The 16,826-nt window shown below is 56.7% G+C and overlaps 1 protein-coding gene across 1 annotated transcript in view; it reads left to right on the plus strand.

Annotated features, from left to right (window-relative positions):
• GRM4 (glutamate metabotropic receptor 4) overlaps positions 1-16,826 on the plus strand; it is a 106,231-nt gene that overhangs the window by 37,346 nt on the left and 52,059 nt on the right. The window contains exon 2 of the mRNA XM_040644746.1: positions 4,108-4,324. Coding sequence (XP_040500680.1) covers positions 4,108-4,324 — 217 coding nt within the window. The remainder of the gene's footprint in view (positions 1-4,107; positions 4,325-16,826) is intronic.

The following is a 16,826-nucleotide window of genomic DNA, read 5'->3' on the forward strand; positions in this document are numbered from 1 at the left end:
ACTTGGCGCTGTGGGAGGTCTGAGCAGGCTCTCTGGAGCTCAGGGAGGGCTGCCTGGAGGAGGTGACATGAGCTCTGTGGGCAGAGGAAGCCAGGCAGATGGACTGAGAGTAGGCCAGCTGAGGTTGGTCAGGTGCCACTAGAATCTGGGTTCTGGCTGACGCTGTGCTGGCATTGGATGGGTGTGGCTGCCCCCTCCTCCGTGGCGCTGCTGTTGTCAGAGGAGAGGACTTCTCTGAGGAGAATGTTAATCAAGCGCCCCTCCCGCTCCAGCTGGGCTGCAGCGAGACCAGGAGACCTCAGAGCCTCGTGGGGCTGGTTGTCCCAGTCACCCTGTCCGGGTGTCCCAGGGTGGTCCCTGCCTCTCCCCACTCTCTGCAGGCCTGGGTGGAGCCAGGCGGGAAGAGGGCCTTGGAGGGCCTGGGGGCAGTCATGCCAGAAGAAGGTGCCCCACCCTTGGGAGCACAGCCCTGACCTCACTGGGAGAGAGCTGGGAAGTGTGGGGATAGAGGGCTATTGGAGGTGTAACTGGAGGGATTATAACTCACCTCAGAGCTAGCCTTTCGAGGGCTTATGCCTGCCAGCTGTTCACGAAAATTCCCTCATGTGACCCTCACAACCGTATGAGACAGGGATTGTAATTATTCCCATTTTGCAGCTGAGAAAACTGAGGTCTGGAGAGGTGAAGTAACTTGCTGGAGGCTTCCCCGCTGATGGGTGGTTGAGCCGGGGTTGGCACCTGAGCAGTTGAGATCCCAAATCTCTGCTGGAAACCACCCTGCTAGGAAGCTCGGAGGGCCTGGAGCTGAGGAAGAGCCTGCCAGGGGTGGGGGAGGAGGAGCTGCCAGGGGATGCGGGCTTATCCCCTGACCCTACTCCGGAGGCTGTCTTTTTTTTTTTTTTTAAAGATTTTTTATTTATTTATTTGACACAGAGAGACAGCCAGCGAGAGAGGGAACACAAGCAGGGGGAGTGGGAGAGGGTGGGAGAGGAAGAAGCAGGCTCCCAGCGGAGGAGCCTGATGTGGGACTCGATCCCGGAACGCCAGGATCACGCCCTGAGCTGAAGGCAGACGCCTAACGACTGTGCTACCCAGGCGCCCCTCAGGAGGCTGTCTTCTCCCTCTCAACCACCTCAGGGCTGGGTCCCTGTTCCAGGGTCTCGGGAATCGTGGGTGGCAGAGCAAGGGCCCCTCCTGGGCTCCTGAAATCCGAGGCTGGGGCACCCCTGCAGATTTACTTACCTTACTTACCTGCAGACTTACAGACACGCTTACCCTGCAGGAACCCCATGCTTGGCCCTCCTACCCTTTGTGGGAATGGGGGCATGCAGTGGGGCGGGGGCCTGGGTCCTAATATCTGGACATCCATCTGTCCATCTGCCATCCCAGCCGGTGCTGAGTGCCTGAACTGGAGGAGAGGTGGGAGGTGGCTTGGAGGGAGGACTGAGGGGTGATGAGTGAGGGGCCCTGAGACCTCCCCGGGCTTCCTGCCCCTCTGGGGGACGCAGTTCCTTTTGATGCCAGCGCCGTGTTGGGAGAAAACATCAGAAGTAGGAGACAGGCTTCTTCTAATTAGGCAGAGAGTGGGTTCCTGGGCGTGTGCTGAGGACCGGGCACAGAGGAAGCTGGCGAACCTGTCTTCTCTCTCTAGGGGACCTGCTGGGAGGCAGGCTGGAAGGACAGGCCCCCGCCCCACCCTCTCCACCACCTGCTCAAGCTCCAGCTCCAAATTCGGGGCTCTTCTGTTCAGAGGCATGCCCCAGGGATGCTGTAGATTTTGTTTTGTTTTATTGTTAAAAATATGTTAAATCTGGACATTTCAGCTGTGTGCAAAACAAATGGGGTGGGGAGCCCCCATGTACGCGGGACTCACAGTTGTCCGCTCTTGACCATTGTTTTTTCTTCTTCCATGTGCTCCCACTGTATTGCTTTTGATTCGACCCCAGACCTCATCATATCACTGCACCCCTCAATGTTTCAGTACAGATCTCTAAAGCCGTTAAGTCTCCACTGGGGACAGTTCTGCACCCCGGGGGACCCTTGGCAATGTCTGGAGACGTTTTTGGTTGTTGCCACTGGGGGAGGGGTGTGCTACCGGCATCTAGTGGGTAGGGGATGGGGATGCGGCCGAACATCCTTCAGTGGCCAAAACAGCCCCCCAACAAAGAATCAGCCCCCCAAAGTGTTAATAGTGCCGAGGCTGAGAGACATTGCTCTGAACGACAGATCCTTAAACACCAACTAACCCCTACAACTATGATACCCCTTGGCGGACCGTAAAAATAACAACGCTCCTGAAATTAACCACCAGCTGTCCACCAGAGACCTCATTCTAGAGGGCGCCCTGTTCACGCTCAGTGCTCTCCACGGCACAGAGGTCTGGCTCGTTTTCCGAGGCCACTGAGGCCACTGACGCCCGTAGGAGAGGGGATGGAGGCAGGAGCTCGGGAAGATTCTAGTGTGGTTTGTTTCCCAAGCAGGTGGTATGTGTGCCTGATTCTGCATGCAAAAACGTACAAAGGGTATCAGGGGAAGGGTCTCCCCTCAACCCTGTCCCCCAGTCCCCCGGTTCCCTCTCCGGAGGTGGTTTTGTTTCACAGGACGGTGCATCCCGCCCCCTCACGTGATAGGCGGGGTACTGCTCACGCACAGAGCTGGACTCGCTGCTTTGTTCCTGCCGTGGGGCTGGAGAGCTGTCCAGAGCCTAAAGGAAAGCGGCCCAGATCTTTTTCACGGCTGAGTAGAATTCCTTGTGGGGCTGTGGCTTCCTTTACCAGACTATTTCCAAAGGTTTGCTCTTACAAACAGCCACAGCAGTTCTGTGCCATCTTAGGGAGACCACAGGAACTACAGTGAGAGGGCTTGGGGGCTCCCCTTAGCTGCTCAGCAAACCGGACAAGCCATCATCTGTTTTCCCCACCCCACCTTTCCCTTTCTCCTGAGTGAGTTCGGTGAGGGGAGGCAATGAGGGGCCTGCTGGGGCCCACCTGGGGGGCATCACGGGGGGCTGAGCTGGGCCATGTCCTTGTCCTCATGGGCGTCCTCGGTGGAAGGTGGACCCCTACTGACCCTGGGGATGGGGACACCCTAGGTATAGGCCAGGTGGACAACCACTTGTCCAGGGTGCACCCCAAATCCTCTTGGCCCCTGGAACATTTCCCACCCGCAGTGGCTGCAGACTGGCCAGGAGGTTTTCGGTTGGATGTCAGCCACAGGAAGAAGGACGGCTTGAGGGCTCTGCATCTCACTCTTGCATGGAGAGGGCCCAGGGGAGGTCTGTGCTATGGCTGGGAGAGCCGGGGCTGGGGGCCGGGGTCCTGCAGTCCACCTTGGAGGCCTGTCTGGTCCCTGTGTCCTAGGCTGTGGGGAGAGGGACTTCCTGGAGGCCCCACCTGCTCTGTCTTCCCAGATTCCATCCTTGGGGTGGCCGGGTCTGTGGGGTAACAGCAGGGACCTGGGTTCTGTCTCCTCTGAGCTGGGCAGGATGGAGGAGCTATGGGGATAGGGTCGGCTAGGTGGTGACATGAGGGGCTACCTGGGGGAGGGTGATGGCCCAGATGACCGCTCAGGGCCCCTCTTGACACCTTATCCTCACCCCATCTGTAGGCCGGTGTGTGTTTATGTGTAATCCTGGTGTGCGTGTGTGTGTGTGTGTGTGTGTGTGTGTGTGTGTGTGTGTGGTTGGGGGGCCACCAGCCACAAGACCCAGGGGAGGCTGGTTGGGACACTTTTCTGGAAGAGGAGGGCTTGATGCTGAGGCGCCGGTCCCTTCTCACCCTGATGCCAGTGTTACTCCCGCTGGGGAGGGGGAGGACGTGGGGAGGCCCGGGGGTGGGGGGAGCTGAGAGGAGGTGGGAGGCACTGGGACTCTGAGCCGGAGCCAAGGAAGGGCCACCCAACCAGGTGCTCACACTCTCTGGGCCTCAGTTTCCTCCCGTGGGCTAGGACCCATCCAGCCCTCATCACAGGGTCTCCCCCAGGACAAGAAGGGCTGGGGCAGTCCCGAGGCTGTGGGGACGGGAAGGAGATTGGTGTGGAGGGGTGTGGTGCTGGCTGGGCATGGTGGGGGTGCCAGCCGCCCCCATCAGCGGCCCCTCTCGCCCCCAGATCCCCCAGATCAGCTACGCCTCCACAGCCCCCGACCTGAGTGACAACAGCCGCTACGACTTCTTCTCCCGTGTGGTGCCCTCGGACACGTACCAGGCCCAGGCCATGGTGGACATCGTCCGCGCCCTCAAGTGGAACTACGTGTCCACGCTGGCCTCGGAGGGCAGCTACGGCGAGAGCGGCGTGGAGGCCTTCATCCAGAAGTCCCGGGAGGATGGTGAGTCGTGCTCGGGAACACGGGGATGTCAGGGCACAGTGGCCAAGCTCTGCCCGAGAGCCGCTCTCTGGGTCCTATTGTGGGCTCTGCCTGCCCTGGGCCGTTCCCCTCATGGACCTCCGTCTGTCCCCTGAGCCCTGGGGAGCCATCCGTGGCCTTGCCGGCCAGCTAGGTAACCCCTAGGGGTAGGGGGTAGATGCGAATGACTTTTGCAGACGAGACCAGGCAGATGGAGGGACAGCTGATATTCCTGGCATTGGGTCCCGTGGAACAGCTGCTGTTCTCAGGCAGAGGAAGAAGGGGCTGGGGTGGAGGTGGCCTTGTTTAGGGAGGGTCTCAAGGATCCTGGAGTGGGGGCTCAGCCAGCAGGTTCTTGGAGCCAGGGCTATGTGAGGGACTGAGCTGTGTGGTGGGTGTGAGAGATGGGGGCCCGGCAGGGCTCTGCCGGTCCCTTGCAGCTTCAGGGAAGTAAGTGCCCGTGGGTGGGATGTGAGGAGCTGGGAAAGTGATGTGCTCTCCTGGAGGTCTCCCCTCCCACCCCTTACCACAAGTCACCTTTCCCCCATTAAGCTCCCCGCATTCCCTTACTTGTCCCAGGAACTCCAGGGATAAAGCTTTTAGATAGCCACAAGCCATAAGAGGCTGGCATAGCAAGAGTTAACATTTGGGGCAGCCTGAAGCCTGGCCCACTGAGAGGGTCAGTTCTGATGGCTGTGATGAGGGGGCAGCCTGCGGGGGCCATGGTGGTGGGCGTCCAGCACAGCAGTCCGGCCCCTGGGTCTGGGTGAGCCTTGCCAAGCGGGCCAGTTCATTGAGGGTGCAGTGTGGGGGGAAGCAGACAGGCTCTTCCGCTCCTGACAGACCCAGCTCCTGGCAGAGGGGCTCCTGGCCTCTCCCAAGGCTCTATCTCTAAATAGCTCACTGTGGCGCCCTCGACCTTGGAGGATAGCATCTGTATATTTATACCCGCGTAACCCCGGGACTCTAATTGCTTTTCCTAAGGACCACAGAGTATCCAGAAGCTGGTGTTGGTGACACCCTGCGGGCATAATCCTGCTATAAATCTCAGATAAGCCCCTTTAATTGTACAGCCAGAGCAGCCCCGGTGCCTGCAACCTGGTGGAGAGGACGGAAGTGGGGCGGGGCTGACCGATGGCCGGGCTCCAGGCCACTCCCCACGCCGGCAGCGGGCCAGGCAGAGGGGAGCATGGGCTTGGTGGGCCCCCACTCCCGCCTCCAAGCAGGTGGGCCGCAGCTCCCTGGGGCCCCCTGGTAGTGTCGGACCCCTGGTGCCGCAGCCCCCTCCCTCTGGCTGCCCACATGTCCTAAACTGCTTTGCTACCACACGGGCGCCTGTCTGTGGACGGGCACCACCCACCCGGCTCGGCCAGTTCCTATCCTCAGTGACTGGCATCCTATCCCAAACAAGCCCACCGCCTTTCTCTTTCAGGGGCAATCTCGACAGAACTTGGGGACAAAGGTGCTGGAAGGAGGGGCAGAAAGTCTAGAATTGTAGTGTTCAGTCCCGGCTATGAGGGACCTAGAGGCCACTCCCAGGACTGACGTAGCTCTCCCCACGTGCCTTGCATCTGCTGAGCACCCGTTTGATACGTGTTGTCCTGGCTACTCCTCCCTACCCAGTGAGGTAGACACCCCCGTTTTACAGGGGAGGAAGCTGAGGCATAGAGAGGGCAAGTAATAACCAGCTCCAGGTCATACAAGTAAAGAAGCAGAGAAGGGATTTGAACCCAGGCAGTCTGGCTCCAGGACTAGAGCTCATAACTACTGTTGTAGTCATCACTCCATCTTCTGCCCCCGTTTCCCACAGATGGGGGCATGACAGACAGTCACACACACACACACAGACACACAGACACACAGACACACACACACAGACACAGACACACACAGCCTGGAGGAACATTTGCTGACATCTTACGAGCAGGAGAGGCATGGGACTGGGGTGAGGTTTAGGTATTGCACTTTAAAAAAGAGATTTTATTTATTTATTTGTCAGACAGAGAGAGAGAGGGGGCGCACAAGCAGGGGGAGTGGCAGGCAGAGGGAGAAGCAGGCTCCCCACTGAGCAGGGAGTCCAATACGGGACTCCATCCCAGGACCCTGGGATCATGACCTGAGCCGAAGGCAGAGGCTTAACCATCTGAGCCACCAAGGCGTCCCAAGGTATTGCATTTTGGTTGAAACTCAGACTTTTGTTTGAATTTTCCACAAGCATCTAATAAAGCATTTGGTGGTCAGAAAATATATAGTCTACTCAAGACTTTTAAAAAGGAATTCTAGAAAAAGAAGAGTACTGGCTTTGCTGCCGGGGCCTGCGGCTCAGGGGGCACTCCTGGCCTGGCGCAAGTGTCCCTCACGGCGCCCCCTGCCCCCTGCGCCCCATCCCATCGCCGAGGGCCTGACCTCCATGTCCTTAGACCCTCCTCCTGTCTCCCCTTGCAGCCCCAGGGCCCTGGCTGGGCCTGCCGTCGTGTATGGGCATAGGTCTCCCCACCGCACCCGCTAAATGAAATTTGATTTGGAGGAACGTCTTTAGGTGGGTGGAAAGAAAAGGAGAGAGAAAGCCGTGCTCCAGCTGGCCAAATTGAAATCAGAATTGAGCGGCCTGTAGAAAGAGGCTGCTGTACCTTGTAGCCTAATCCCTGTGAAAGATTAAAGATGTCTTTGGCCGTATATGGTATTGATTCGTCCTCTGAAGTATAAATCATCTGTGAGTTGCTCAGAGGAGTGCCAGGGAGCGGAGTAGAGGGGAGGCCGTGCTTTCCAGGCTGAGGATGCCCATCAGAGCCGAGGGGAGAGCTTGGCCAGCGAGTCCTGGGAGCCTGCTGTGTGCCCTTGGGGTTCTGCAGGGGAGCACCATTGCGTCCATTTTATAGATGAAGAAACTGAGGCCAGAGAGAGTAGGTCATTTCCCCAAGGCCGTATAAGCAGGATGTGGAGGACCAGGGACTGGAGCCCAGCTCTGTCCTCTGATGGGGAGCTCTTGTGTAGCACCCAGCATGAGTTGGGCCATTGGCTTAAAGAAAGCCCTGGCTCCGCGTTTCCCAGCCCCCATCAGCGCCCTGCTCTCCCACCCCAATCATTCAGTCATGTGGCTCATCCTTGGCCATCCTGTGGCCCTTGACTGAGCCCTACCCTCTGCCAGACACCCTCCCTGCACTATCGTGAATCCTGGTGACAACGCTGTGGGTCTGCTGTTTCTGTTCCCATTTTACAGAGCAGGGAGCTGAGGCTCCACGGGGTGAGGTGGCTTGCCTGGGCTCACGCAGCGAGGTGTTGCAGCAGGACTTGGAGCCAGGCTGTCCATCTCCCCATCGCCCGAATCACCGAGGTGGCAGCATGTGGTTAACAGACAGCTTCTGGCAGACAGATCCGGGCTCTGGCTCGGCGGCCTATTGGCTGTGAGGGCCCGGGAAAGTCAGTCGGAAGCTCGGTTTGGGTTTTCTCACCGGTGAAATGGGGATAAACCTGGCTGCTACTAGAATGGAACGTGCTGCTGGCCCCCGGATGTGGGAGCGCGGGAGCACACATCAGAGGGTTCTTATCAGGGGTCTGGCTGCCCAGGCTACAGCCCTCCCTGTTGCGCTGCGCTCCTAGGGAGGCCCTGAGGGCTGGAGGGCCCGCGGGGACAGGGCTGGGCACTAACCGGAGCTGTAGGTCATGATCAGGGACAAAGCCCCAGGAGCCTGGGCAGCCCGCTTCTTACAGGACCACTGGTCAGGTGGTGCCAGGGCAGCGAGGCGAGCTCCAAAGGCAAGGCAGCTAGGGCGGGACCCACGCGGGGGTGAGGGGTGCACGGATGTGATTTTCTGGACATGTGACTGGCGGGCCTGCCTTGGTAGGGGTGTCCGTGGAGAGGCCTGTGTGCATGTGCGTGCTCACGTGAGGCGTCTGGTGCCTCTCCCCATCTTCGAACGCTGGGACCGGCTCCTCCTTGCCGGGCTGAGGCCGCTGAGCGAAACGCAGAGGCAGGAGTAAAACCCGTGCTGGAATTAGGCATGCAGAGCAGGCCCCGCCTGGGCTCTGGAGATAATGCGAGTGAGTCACCCGGGAGAGAGAGACAGGCCTGAGGGGGTGGACGTGGCCCTGTCCTCAGCGCCTCCTTCTACCATCCTGGGCCCCCTCAGGGTTGGGGGCTGGGGTATAAACTTTTATATCCCCACAGCCTTTCTCTGCACATGGGGTCCCATGTGAGCCTCAGTTTACTTCCTGTAGTGCTCTATTTCACGGATGAGGAAAACGAAGGCTCAGGGAAGTTAAGGGCCCTGCTCAAGGTCACACAGAAGTGCTGAGTAGCAGCCCAGGCCCCCTGTGTGGGCGACCGGAGAATGGATGATGTTAGTAGGTAATATTGATGGAGTCCTGTGGACGAGCTCTTGTTTTAAGTACTTCATACATGTTAACTCCTTTAGCCCTCAAGACAACCCCATTATACAGATGGCAAAACAGAGGATCAGAGAGGTTAAGTAATTCCCCTGAGGTCACACAGCTGGAAAAATAGAAGGAGTGGGATTTGAACCCAGCAGATGGTTCCCCAACCTCTGGTACATACATGTGGCAGGAAGGACACAGGCCAGTTCCTGGCAGGGGCCTCTCCATGAGGTTCCCTGGGGGCTTTGGTTCTGGTCCTCTCTGGTGAGCAATTCCAACACCCTGGGCACATCCAGGCCTGTGCTCCCAGCGTGGGAACAAGATGGCCACTCTGGGTGGTGACAGGGCAGAAGGGGGAGGGGGCGGATGGGTCAGTCCTGCTCCTTGGAGGACGTCCTGTCCCTTGCACAGTGAGAAGTTCCAAAGCCTCCTCTCCCTGTTGTGTCCCCGTGTCCCCTATTGATATTCTGGAGACACTGGTGAGTCAAGCTGTTGCTGGTCTGACCTCCAGTTCCAACTCCCTGGGCTGAGCGTCAGGCTTGCATGTAGATGGCCCCTGTCAGCGCAGCAGCACGGGTGGTGACTGGCGCGGCTGGCAGCCGAGGCCCAGGGCTGGGGCGCCTCCTCATCCCACTGCCTCTGTGACATCTCTGGACTCAGCTTCTCTCGCTGTAAAGGGAACACTTGCCCTGGAGGCTCCAAGGGGAGGGGAAAGAGCCAGCTGGAAAGATTTGTGACACTGGTGCTGGCTCTGCTTATGTATCTGGGAAAGCAGAGAGGAGAGGTTTGCCCCAGGGCGCCCCCAGGGTCCAGAGACCCCTTAAGGGTGGACAGAATGCCTGCTTCCCTTCCTGCTGCCCCTGGCCTTTTCTCCGTCTCTCCTCCATCTCTCTGCTGTAGCCACAATTGCCTCCTCACTGCTCCTCTAACACTCTGGGCATCAGCCCACCTCAGTGCCTTTGCACAGGTTGGCCCCTCTGCCTGGACCTGTCTTTCCGTGAATATCCATGTGGCCCACATCCTCCCTGCATTCGGGGTCTTCCCAGCTGTCCCCTCTTCAGAGAGGCCTTTCTGACCATAGTATCTAAAATAGTCCCTCCCTTTGCCTGTTACTCTCCTTTCCCTGTTCCTGGCTCCGTTTTTCTTATAGCACTTGGCAAGTAAATTTATATTTGTTTATGGTCCATGAGGGCAGAGGTGTTTTGCCCGTTTTGCTCTCAGCTGCATCCCTAACACAGTCCCTGGCACATAGTAGCTGCCTAGTAAATGTCTGGGGAGTGGGTGACTGATCACAAAACCCAGCCCCCAGCTACTTACTTCTTTAGCCCTTCTCCCAGGAGGCCTGAGGTTGTTCTCCCAGCCTGCAGAAGGGCAGACTGAGGCCGACAGAGCGGAGGAGGCACCTGGGGTTAGGTTCGGTGGCCCTGGGACCCCAGCTTCCTCCCCCACTGAGCTCCCTGGCTGGCCCCGGCCCTCTCCTGACTCCCCGACGACAGAATCTTTTCCCGGAGGCAGAAGCAGAGAGATGAGAGCTCAGGGCCGCTCTGTAGCTGCGTCAGGCTGAGATGCGGGGCTCCGCTTGCTCTCATTTCTTGCTACCGTGCCTGTCTTGGGATTCTTCATCCTGAGGTGCTGCCTGCCCCGTAGGGCAGGAGGGGGAAGAGGCTCAGCCTTCCAGACCTGCTTGAGTTTCCCAGCCGGCCTGGGCTTCGCAGCCTCCGTGTAGGGGAGGAGAGACTCCAGGGGCCCTGGTGGCTCTTGGTGGGCACGGGAGGAGCGGACACCACCAGACCTCGAGCCCCGCCTTGCATGCAGTAGGGGCTCAGTAGAGTTTGCCTGAATAAGCGAATGAAGGGAGGTAGTGATGCATCCGTTAAAGTAAGAGATCTGCTGCAGGGCTGCACCAGACTGGCCCAGCGAGACAGGCTTGGACAAGTGAGGAGGAGGGGAAGGGCATGCCAGCTGGGGGAACAGCATGAGCAAGAGGCTAGAGGTAGGAGTGAGTCAGGCAGGTGGGACCCCACTGAGGGGCCTGGCCTGGTCCTAGTGGCCATGGGACAGGGACCAATGCGAGATGGAGCTGAGCAGAGTTTTTTCAAGCCAATCCTGGATTTTAAGTTTTGTTGGCAGTTGGGGTCTTGTCTGCTTACCCAAGGGAATGTATTAGCACATGCCGTCTCTGCCTGCTGTGTCCCACTTTCTCAGGGCCCTGGGGGGGGTCCTCTCTGCCCTTAAGGCTCAGGCCAAGGCCCTGCCTCCCTGCAGGCTTCCCTCATCTGCTCTCCCCCAGGCGGGGTTGCTCACCCGGAGGGAGGATGATGGTCCCCAGCGCTCACCCCCTGGGAAGCCTCAAGTACACCCACCCCAGTGCCTACTGAACTTTCCCTGGGCCTCTTCCATATGGCTCTAGGCCCCTTGAGGCTGGGGAAGGACAGGGCTCGCTTGGCTCTGTGCTTTTCTCCCTCCCTTGCACACAGCAGGGCCTTAATAGGTGTTTATAGAGTGAACACGTGAGCCAACAGATGACCAGCCCTGTGTCCTTGGGTCCATCACTGCCTTTGTGGGGCCTCCTTCTCTCCTCTGTAACAGGTGCAGGAGAGTCAGCTCATCTCCAGCGTCTAGCTCTGCCCCCTACAGGCTGTGTTCTCACAGTCCATGGCCCTGGGCTCCAGGCATTTTTCTCTAGAAGCAAAGGCTCCCTGAGGAGTGCTGGAAAAGAAGACATCCCTCAAGACCTGAAGGAATGGGTGTCAAATAGGGACGCTTCAGAGTTTAGTCTTTTGGTTCAGGGATGATTGGACCAATTGCACAGGGACGGAGCCTGGAGCATACAGTCTTCTCGCCCCCAATCAGATGAAATGTGGTTGACATTAGCCAAGGGGCCAGGGAACTGGAAGCAGGGAGGGGTCCTGTCGCTGGCTTTAGCTTGCTGTATATGAGCTTGTAGCATCTTCTCTGGGGGAGACCTCTGGACTCTCCCCTCAGCTGCTTCCTGGAGTCACAGCACAGGGACGCGGCAGCCAGAGCCCAGGGTGCCCTGCCCACTGGCCGTGCATTGTCCAAGGATGCGGAGGGGAAGTGGGCCCCACTTGGCAACCAGTCGCCACCATTTTCGCTTAGCAACCAGGCCGCCCTGAACTTGAGACCTGTCACATCTTACGCTGCCTTGGTCTGCTGCCTGTCACTCTACCGTAGGTGGAAATTAAGTGGACCTGGCATGGGCACCCCCTGCCAAGCCCGAGGCCTACCACGCACAAGCTGGGTCTCCTGGCCGGTGCTTGGAGATTGGCAAGGTGCTGGCATCAATGTGACTGCTCGGTGATTGCCAGGTCAATCTCTGTACTCCTGTGAAGACGAACCCCAAGCTTGCTGGGCCCGCCTTGGGGACTTGGCCTGTCCACTCTGATTTCTCTGCCACTCTGGCCTTTGGCAGGGCGCTGACACCTCTTGATTCTGTGAGTCCCCTGGGTTGGGTGTCATTGGGTCACTTTTCCTGCTCCCTCCAGTTCATCTTTGATGTGTTCACCCTGGCCTATCACAGCGGGGCCGCGCTCCGTTCTGGGTTTGCCTCTAAGCTTGACGGGAGTGACAGGAGGAAGAAGATGTTAGCTGCCAAACCCTTGTTGCTCTGAATTTGCACGCCTGCCCTTTTGCACAGGAAGCAACGTTTTCTCTCACCGGCTTCCTTTGTGGAACACGTTTGAAGATTTCTTTGGGGTTTAAAAAAACTTCCCTTTGTTGGCGGCAGCCCCGTTGTGGCTTTGACCTTCTGAACCCTGTCCTCTGGACGCTGCAGTAGGGTGGAGTGGTTGAGAGCCCAGATGCTGGCTCTGCCACCAGGAGCTGCACCTCCGTGAATGGTCCCTTAGGGTCTCTGGGCCTCAGTTTCCACCTGGTGAAAAGGGGATATCGATAGTACCCGCCTTTTTGGTTGCTGTGGGCACGAGGTGAGTGAATCGGTGTAAGGCCTTCAGCACAGTCTGGGCCCTGCAAGAAACAGCAGGCTGCTAAAGATGTCAGTTGTCACCATGAGTAATCAGAGTCGGGGCGCGGGGGCACAGTCTAGTTCTGCCTCTGTTTCTGGGTGACTGTGTAACCCTGGGCCGGCCACTTTCCCTCGAGGACAGTCAGCTTGATGGTCAACGTGAAGGTGATGGGTTAGGGGACCTCTGAGGTCCCCCAGCCTGCATCTCTGCATGTCTCATTCACCTCTTTTCGCTTTTTTTTTCTTTTTTAAGATTTTATTTATTTGAGAGGGAGAGAGTGAGAGAGAGAGTGAGTAAGAGAGAGAGAGCACAAGCCAGGGAAGGGCAGAGAAGCAGACTCCCCGCTAAGCAGGGAGTCCGATGTGGGGCTTGATCCCAGGACCCTGGGGTCATGACCTGAGCTGAAGGCAGATGCTTAACCAACTGAGCCACCCAGGTGCCTCTCTCTTGGCTTTTCTATCTGTCCTTGCCACACGGAAGTCCAGGACCACGGGGTTGGCCTCCAGCTTCTGGTGTGTCTCTCGTTCCTGGGCTCAGACCTGAGCCCACAGAGGAGCCCTGTGCACGCTAACCTGATCCCTTCTGAGCTCTGCCCCTTTGTTAAAGAGGAAGCAGTGAAGCCCAGTGGCCTTTTCCTGCTCGGGTTTGGGACTTGACCTCCAGGAACCCTCTTCACCTGTTGGCTGCCTGTTGAACTTCAGCCTGTTTTCCTATCTGAGGTGGGGTCCCCAGTACCCCCACTCTGAGCTCCTTGGAGATGTAGCTGAAGCAAGCCCCATACTTCTTTTTCCCCTTTCCCTCTGGGAAGACCCTGTGAGCTCACCGTTTTCTTTCCTCTGGGGCTGCCGAGTGTCCTGGCTGGGGTCTCAGACTCATCCTCTACTCCTGTGTGACCTTAGGCAAGTCCCTTTCCCTTCCTGAGCTTCCTGTTCTTCATCAGTAAGATGAGGAAGGGGCTGGGTGCCTGCTTCAATGGGCTCATGCACGTGGACACACTGAGAGATGAACCTAGCCTTTTTTGCCTGTTATTCCATGCCCACCAGCCCTCTTCCCAGAGTCTTTGAGCCCCAACAGGCTCCGACTCCTGCACTGGCCCCTTAGCCGGCCTGGCCTGGCCTGGGTGAAGACCCCTGAATCTCCTTTTTTTTTTTTTTGAAGATTTTATTTATTTGTCAGAGAGAAAGAGAGCACAAGCAGGGGGAGTGGCAGGCAGAGGGAGAAGCAGACTCCCTGCTGAGCAAGGAGACTAATGCAGGGCTTGATCCCAGGACCCCAGGATCATGACCTGAGCTGAAGGCAGATGCTTAACTGATTCAGCCACCCAGGTGCCCCTCCTTTTGTTTTAATATACATATTTCTCGGGGACATCTCATTAACCATCCTCACAGAAACTGCCAGGGCCTGGCCCCAGTGTCAGCCCCTACAGACACTCTGAGAACTGTCCCTTTTTTTTTCAAATAGAGGTGAGTGTGGCTCAGACTGCCCACAGGCTTGCCCTGGCCCCTGCTGCTTATTGGTAGCAGAGCTGCAGTTGGCACTTAGGTCTGTGTGACTGTGGAGCTCGAGAGAAGGAAGATGGAGCCTTCTTTCAATGAAGTATCTGTTTCCTTTCACCTGGCTTTCTCCAGGGAAACACTGGTGGGTCAGTCAGGAGGAGGGTCCTAGGAGGACTGCCCCCAACAAAGGCCAGAGGTTCTGCTCAGGGCCAGGGGGAAGGAAGAGGTGGAGGGGCTCCTCTGATGGGGATTGTGTGTGTGTGTGTGTGTGTGTGTATGTGCGTGTGTATGTGTGTGTGTATGTGTGTGTGTGTGTGTGTGGCATGGGTCAGGAGTCATCAAGTCATGGTGGCTGTGTATGAGCCTATGAGAGGTCCTGTCTAACAGGTCCCAGAGGTAGGGAGGGACACATCCCTTGGTGGTCACTTCTTCAGTGCTGGTTCCCCTCATGTTCCTGGGGTTTTCAAGGATGCAGAAAGATGGAGTCCAGGCTTCTAAATCACACAGAGCCAACTCCATGGGACGTAGCTGGTGAGGAAGAGAGTGGGGCATTTCTTCTTCTCTTCAGTCCCTTCATCTATCACCTCTGTATGGTAATTCATTCATTTGCTGGATAAATATTTATTGAGCACCTACTGTGTGCCAGGCATTGAACCAGGACCCTGTGCATATGGCAGTGAACCAAACAGATGAAGGTCCCTGGCCTTGTGAACTCCCACTTAGGGAGAGGGCCAGAGGACCTTATAGCAAACAAGTAAATGAATCACTATATAATACAGTTTCAGACAGGAGCTGATGGCATGCTATAGTGAAGACTAAAGCAGCATAAGTGGGCAGAAAGGGCCAGGTAGGAGAGATTATCTCATATAAGGTGGCCAGGGAAGGCCTTTCTGAAGAGGTGGCATTTGAGCAGAACCCCAAATGCAGTAAGAGAGTGAAGCTTGTAGTCTCTGGGAAGAGTGCTCCAGGCAGAGGAACCAGCAAGTGCAAAGGCCCTGAGGTGGGAGACTGCTTGGCATTTGGGGAGTAACCAAGAGACGGGAACAGAGTGAGTGAAGTAGAGGGAAGTAGAGGAAGAGGAGCAGATCACGTGGGGCCTCGTGGACCACTGGGAGGACCTTAGCTTTCGTTCTGAATGAGATGGGAACTACTGGAGGGTTGTGAGCAGGGGAGGAATGTTAACAGACTTGGGTTTATTAGTATCTTTCCGGCTGTTGTGTGGGGAACAGACTGGGGATGGGGTGCTGAGGCAGGAATGCCAGTGAGGAGGCCACTCCTCCTGTACAGGTGAGATGTGATGATGGCTTAGACTGGGGGTAGGGATGATGAGAAGGGACAGATTAGGGTGTATTTTGAAGCTCAAACCTAAAGGGCTTGCTCCTAGATTGCACGTGGACAGGACCTTGCCCACGCACTCCTGGATTCAGCACCACGGACAGTGGCAGTTGCCCCAAGGCCAGACATTTGGGGAAGCCCAGGTTGGCTCTGGTCCCCACAAACTGCCAGTTCTCTGCCAGTCTGTGGCTGCTGAGCAAAGCCTCATCTGTAAAGTGCAGGTTCCTTCCCTTCTATTTTGTTATCAAATTCTTTTTTGCCAAGTGTATTTATTTCTGGGCACTGCGGCGAATTCTTTTTGGGATGAGGCAGATCTAAATGTAATGACAGTTGAGCCTTGAACAGCATGAGGGTTGGGGAGCCAACCCCTGTGCAGTTGAAAATCTGCATATAAGTTTTGACTCAAAACTTAACTATTAATGGCCTCCTGGTGACCGGAAACTTTACTGATAACATAAAGAGTTGATTGACACATATTTTGTATGTTATATGTATATACTGTGCTATTCTAATAAAGCAAGCTAGAAAAAAGAAAATGTTATCCAGAAAATCATAAGGAGGAGAAAATGCATTTACAGTACTGTACTGTATTGAGAAAAATCCACATACAAGTGGACCTGCACCGTTCAAACCCGTGTTGTTCAAGGGCCAACTATATATAGCTGGGAGAAGAGGTTTGGACACGTTTGTCTCCAAAAATCTCTGCATCTGGCCAAACATGTTTGGGGGAGGGGGGCTTCCTTGAGGGGGGCTTCCTTGAGGAGGGGGTGATGGGAGGAGAGTTAAAGAGCAGGTGGGCCTGTCCCATTGGAGCAGGAGGGTGTTGTGGGTGGGAGAACTGCATGACTGGTGTGGCTCTTCATGATATCTTCCTCCTGAGAGTGAGGAGGGGTCTTCTTGGGAGGGCAGCAGGCCTACATGGGTTGGGGGAGCCCGGCCCGTGGCAGAGAGTGCTGCCCCCAAGGACTGCCACAGACTTGCTGTGTGTCTTTGGACAGACCACTGTGCCTCTTTGTCTGTTTATCCATCTGTAAAATGGGGATAATTGCAGTCCCTACTTTGCTGGTTATTGTAAGAATGACAAAAACAGGTGAATTAGCCATCAGAAAGGCCAAGAAAGGGCCTGAGGGGGGCTGACTTTGAGGCCTGAGACCCCAGTGGTGAGCACTTGGCCTCTTCCTGATTGGGGTTCTCCCCCCACCATGGTGACTATCCTCCCCTTTCTCCCTGATTTGCGTGGTGCCTTATGTCCGTGTCCTATTTTGCTGTAGACAGAATGATCATATGGATATT

Source organism: Ursus maritimus, unplaced genomic scaffold, assembly GCF_017311325.1.
Source record: "Ursus maritimus isolate PB19 unplaced genomic scaffold, ASM1731132v1 scaffold_30, whole genome shotgun sequence".
NCBI lineage: Eukaryota > Metazoa > Chordata > Mammalia > Carnivora > Ursidae > Ursus > Ursus maritimus.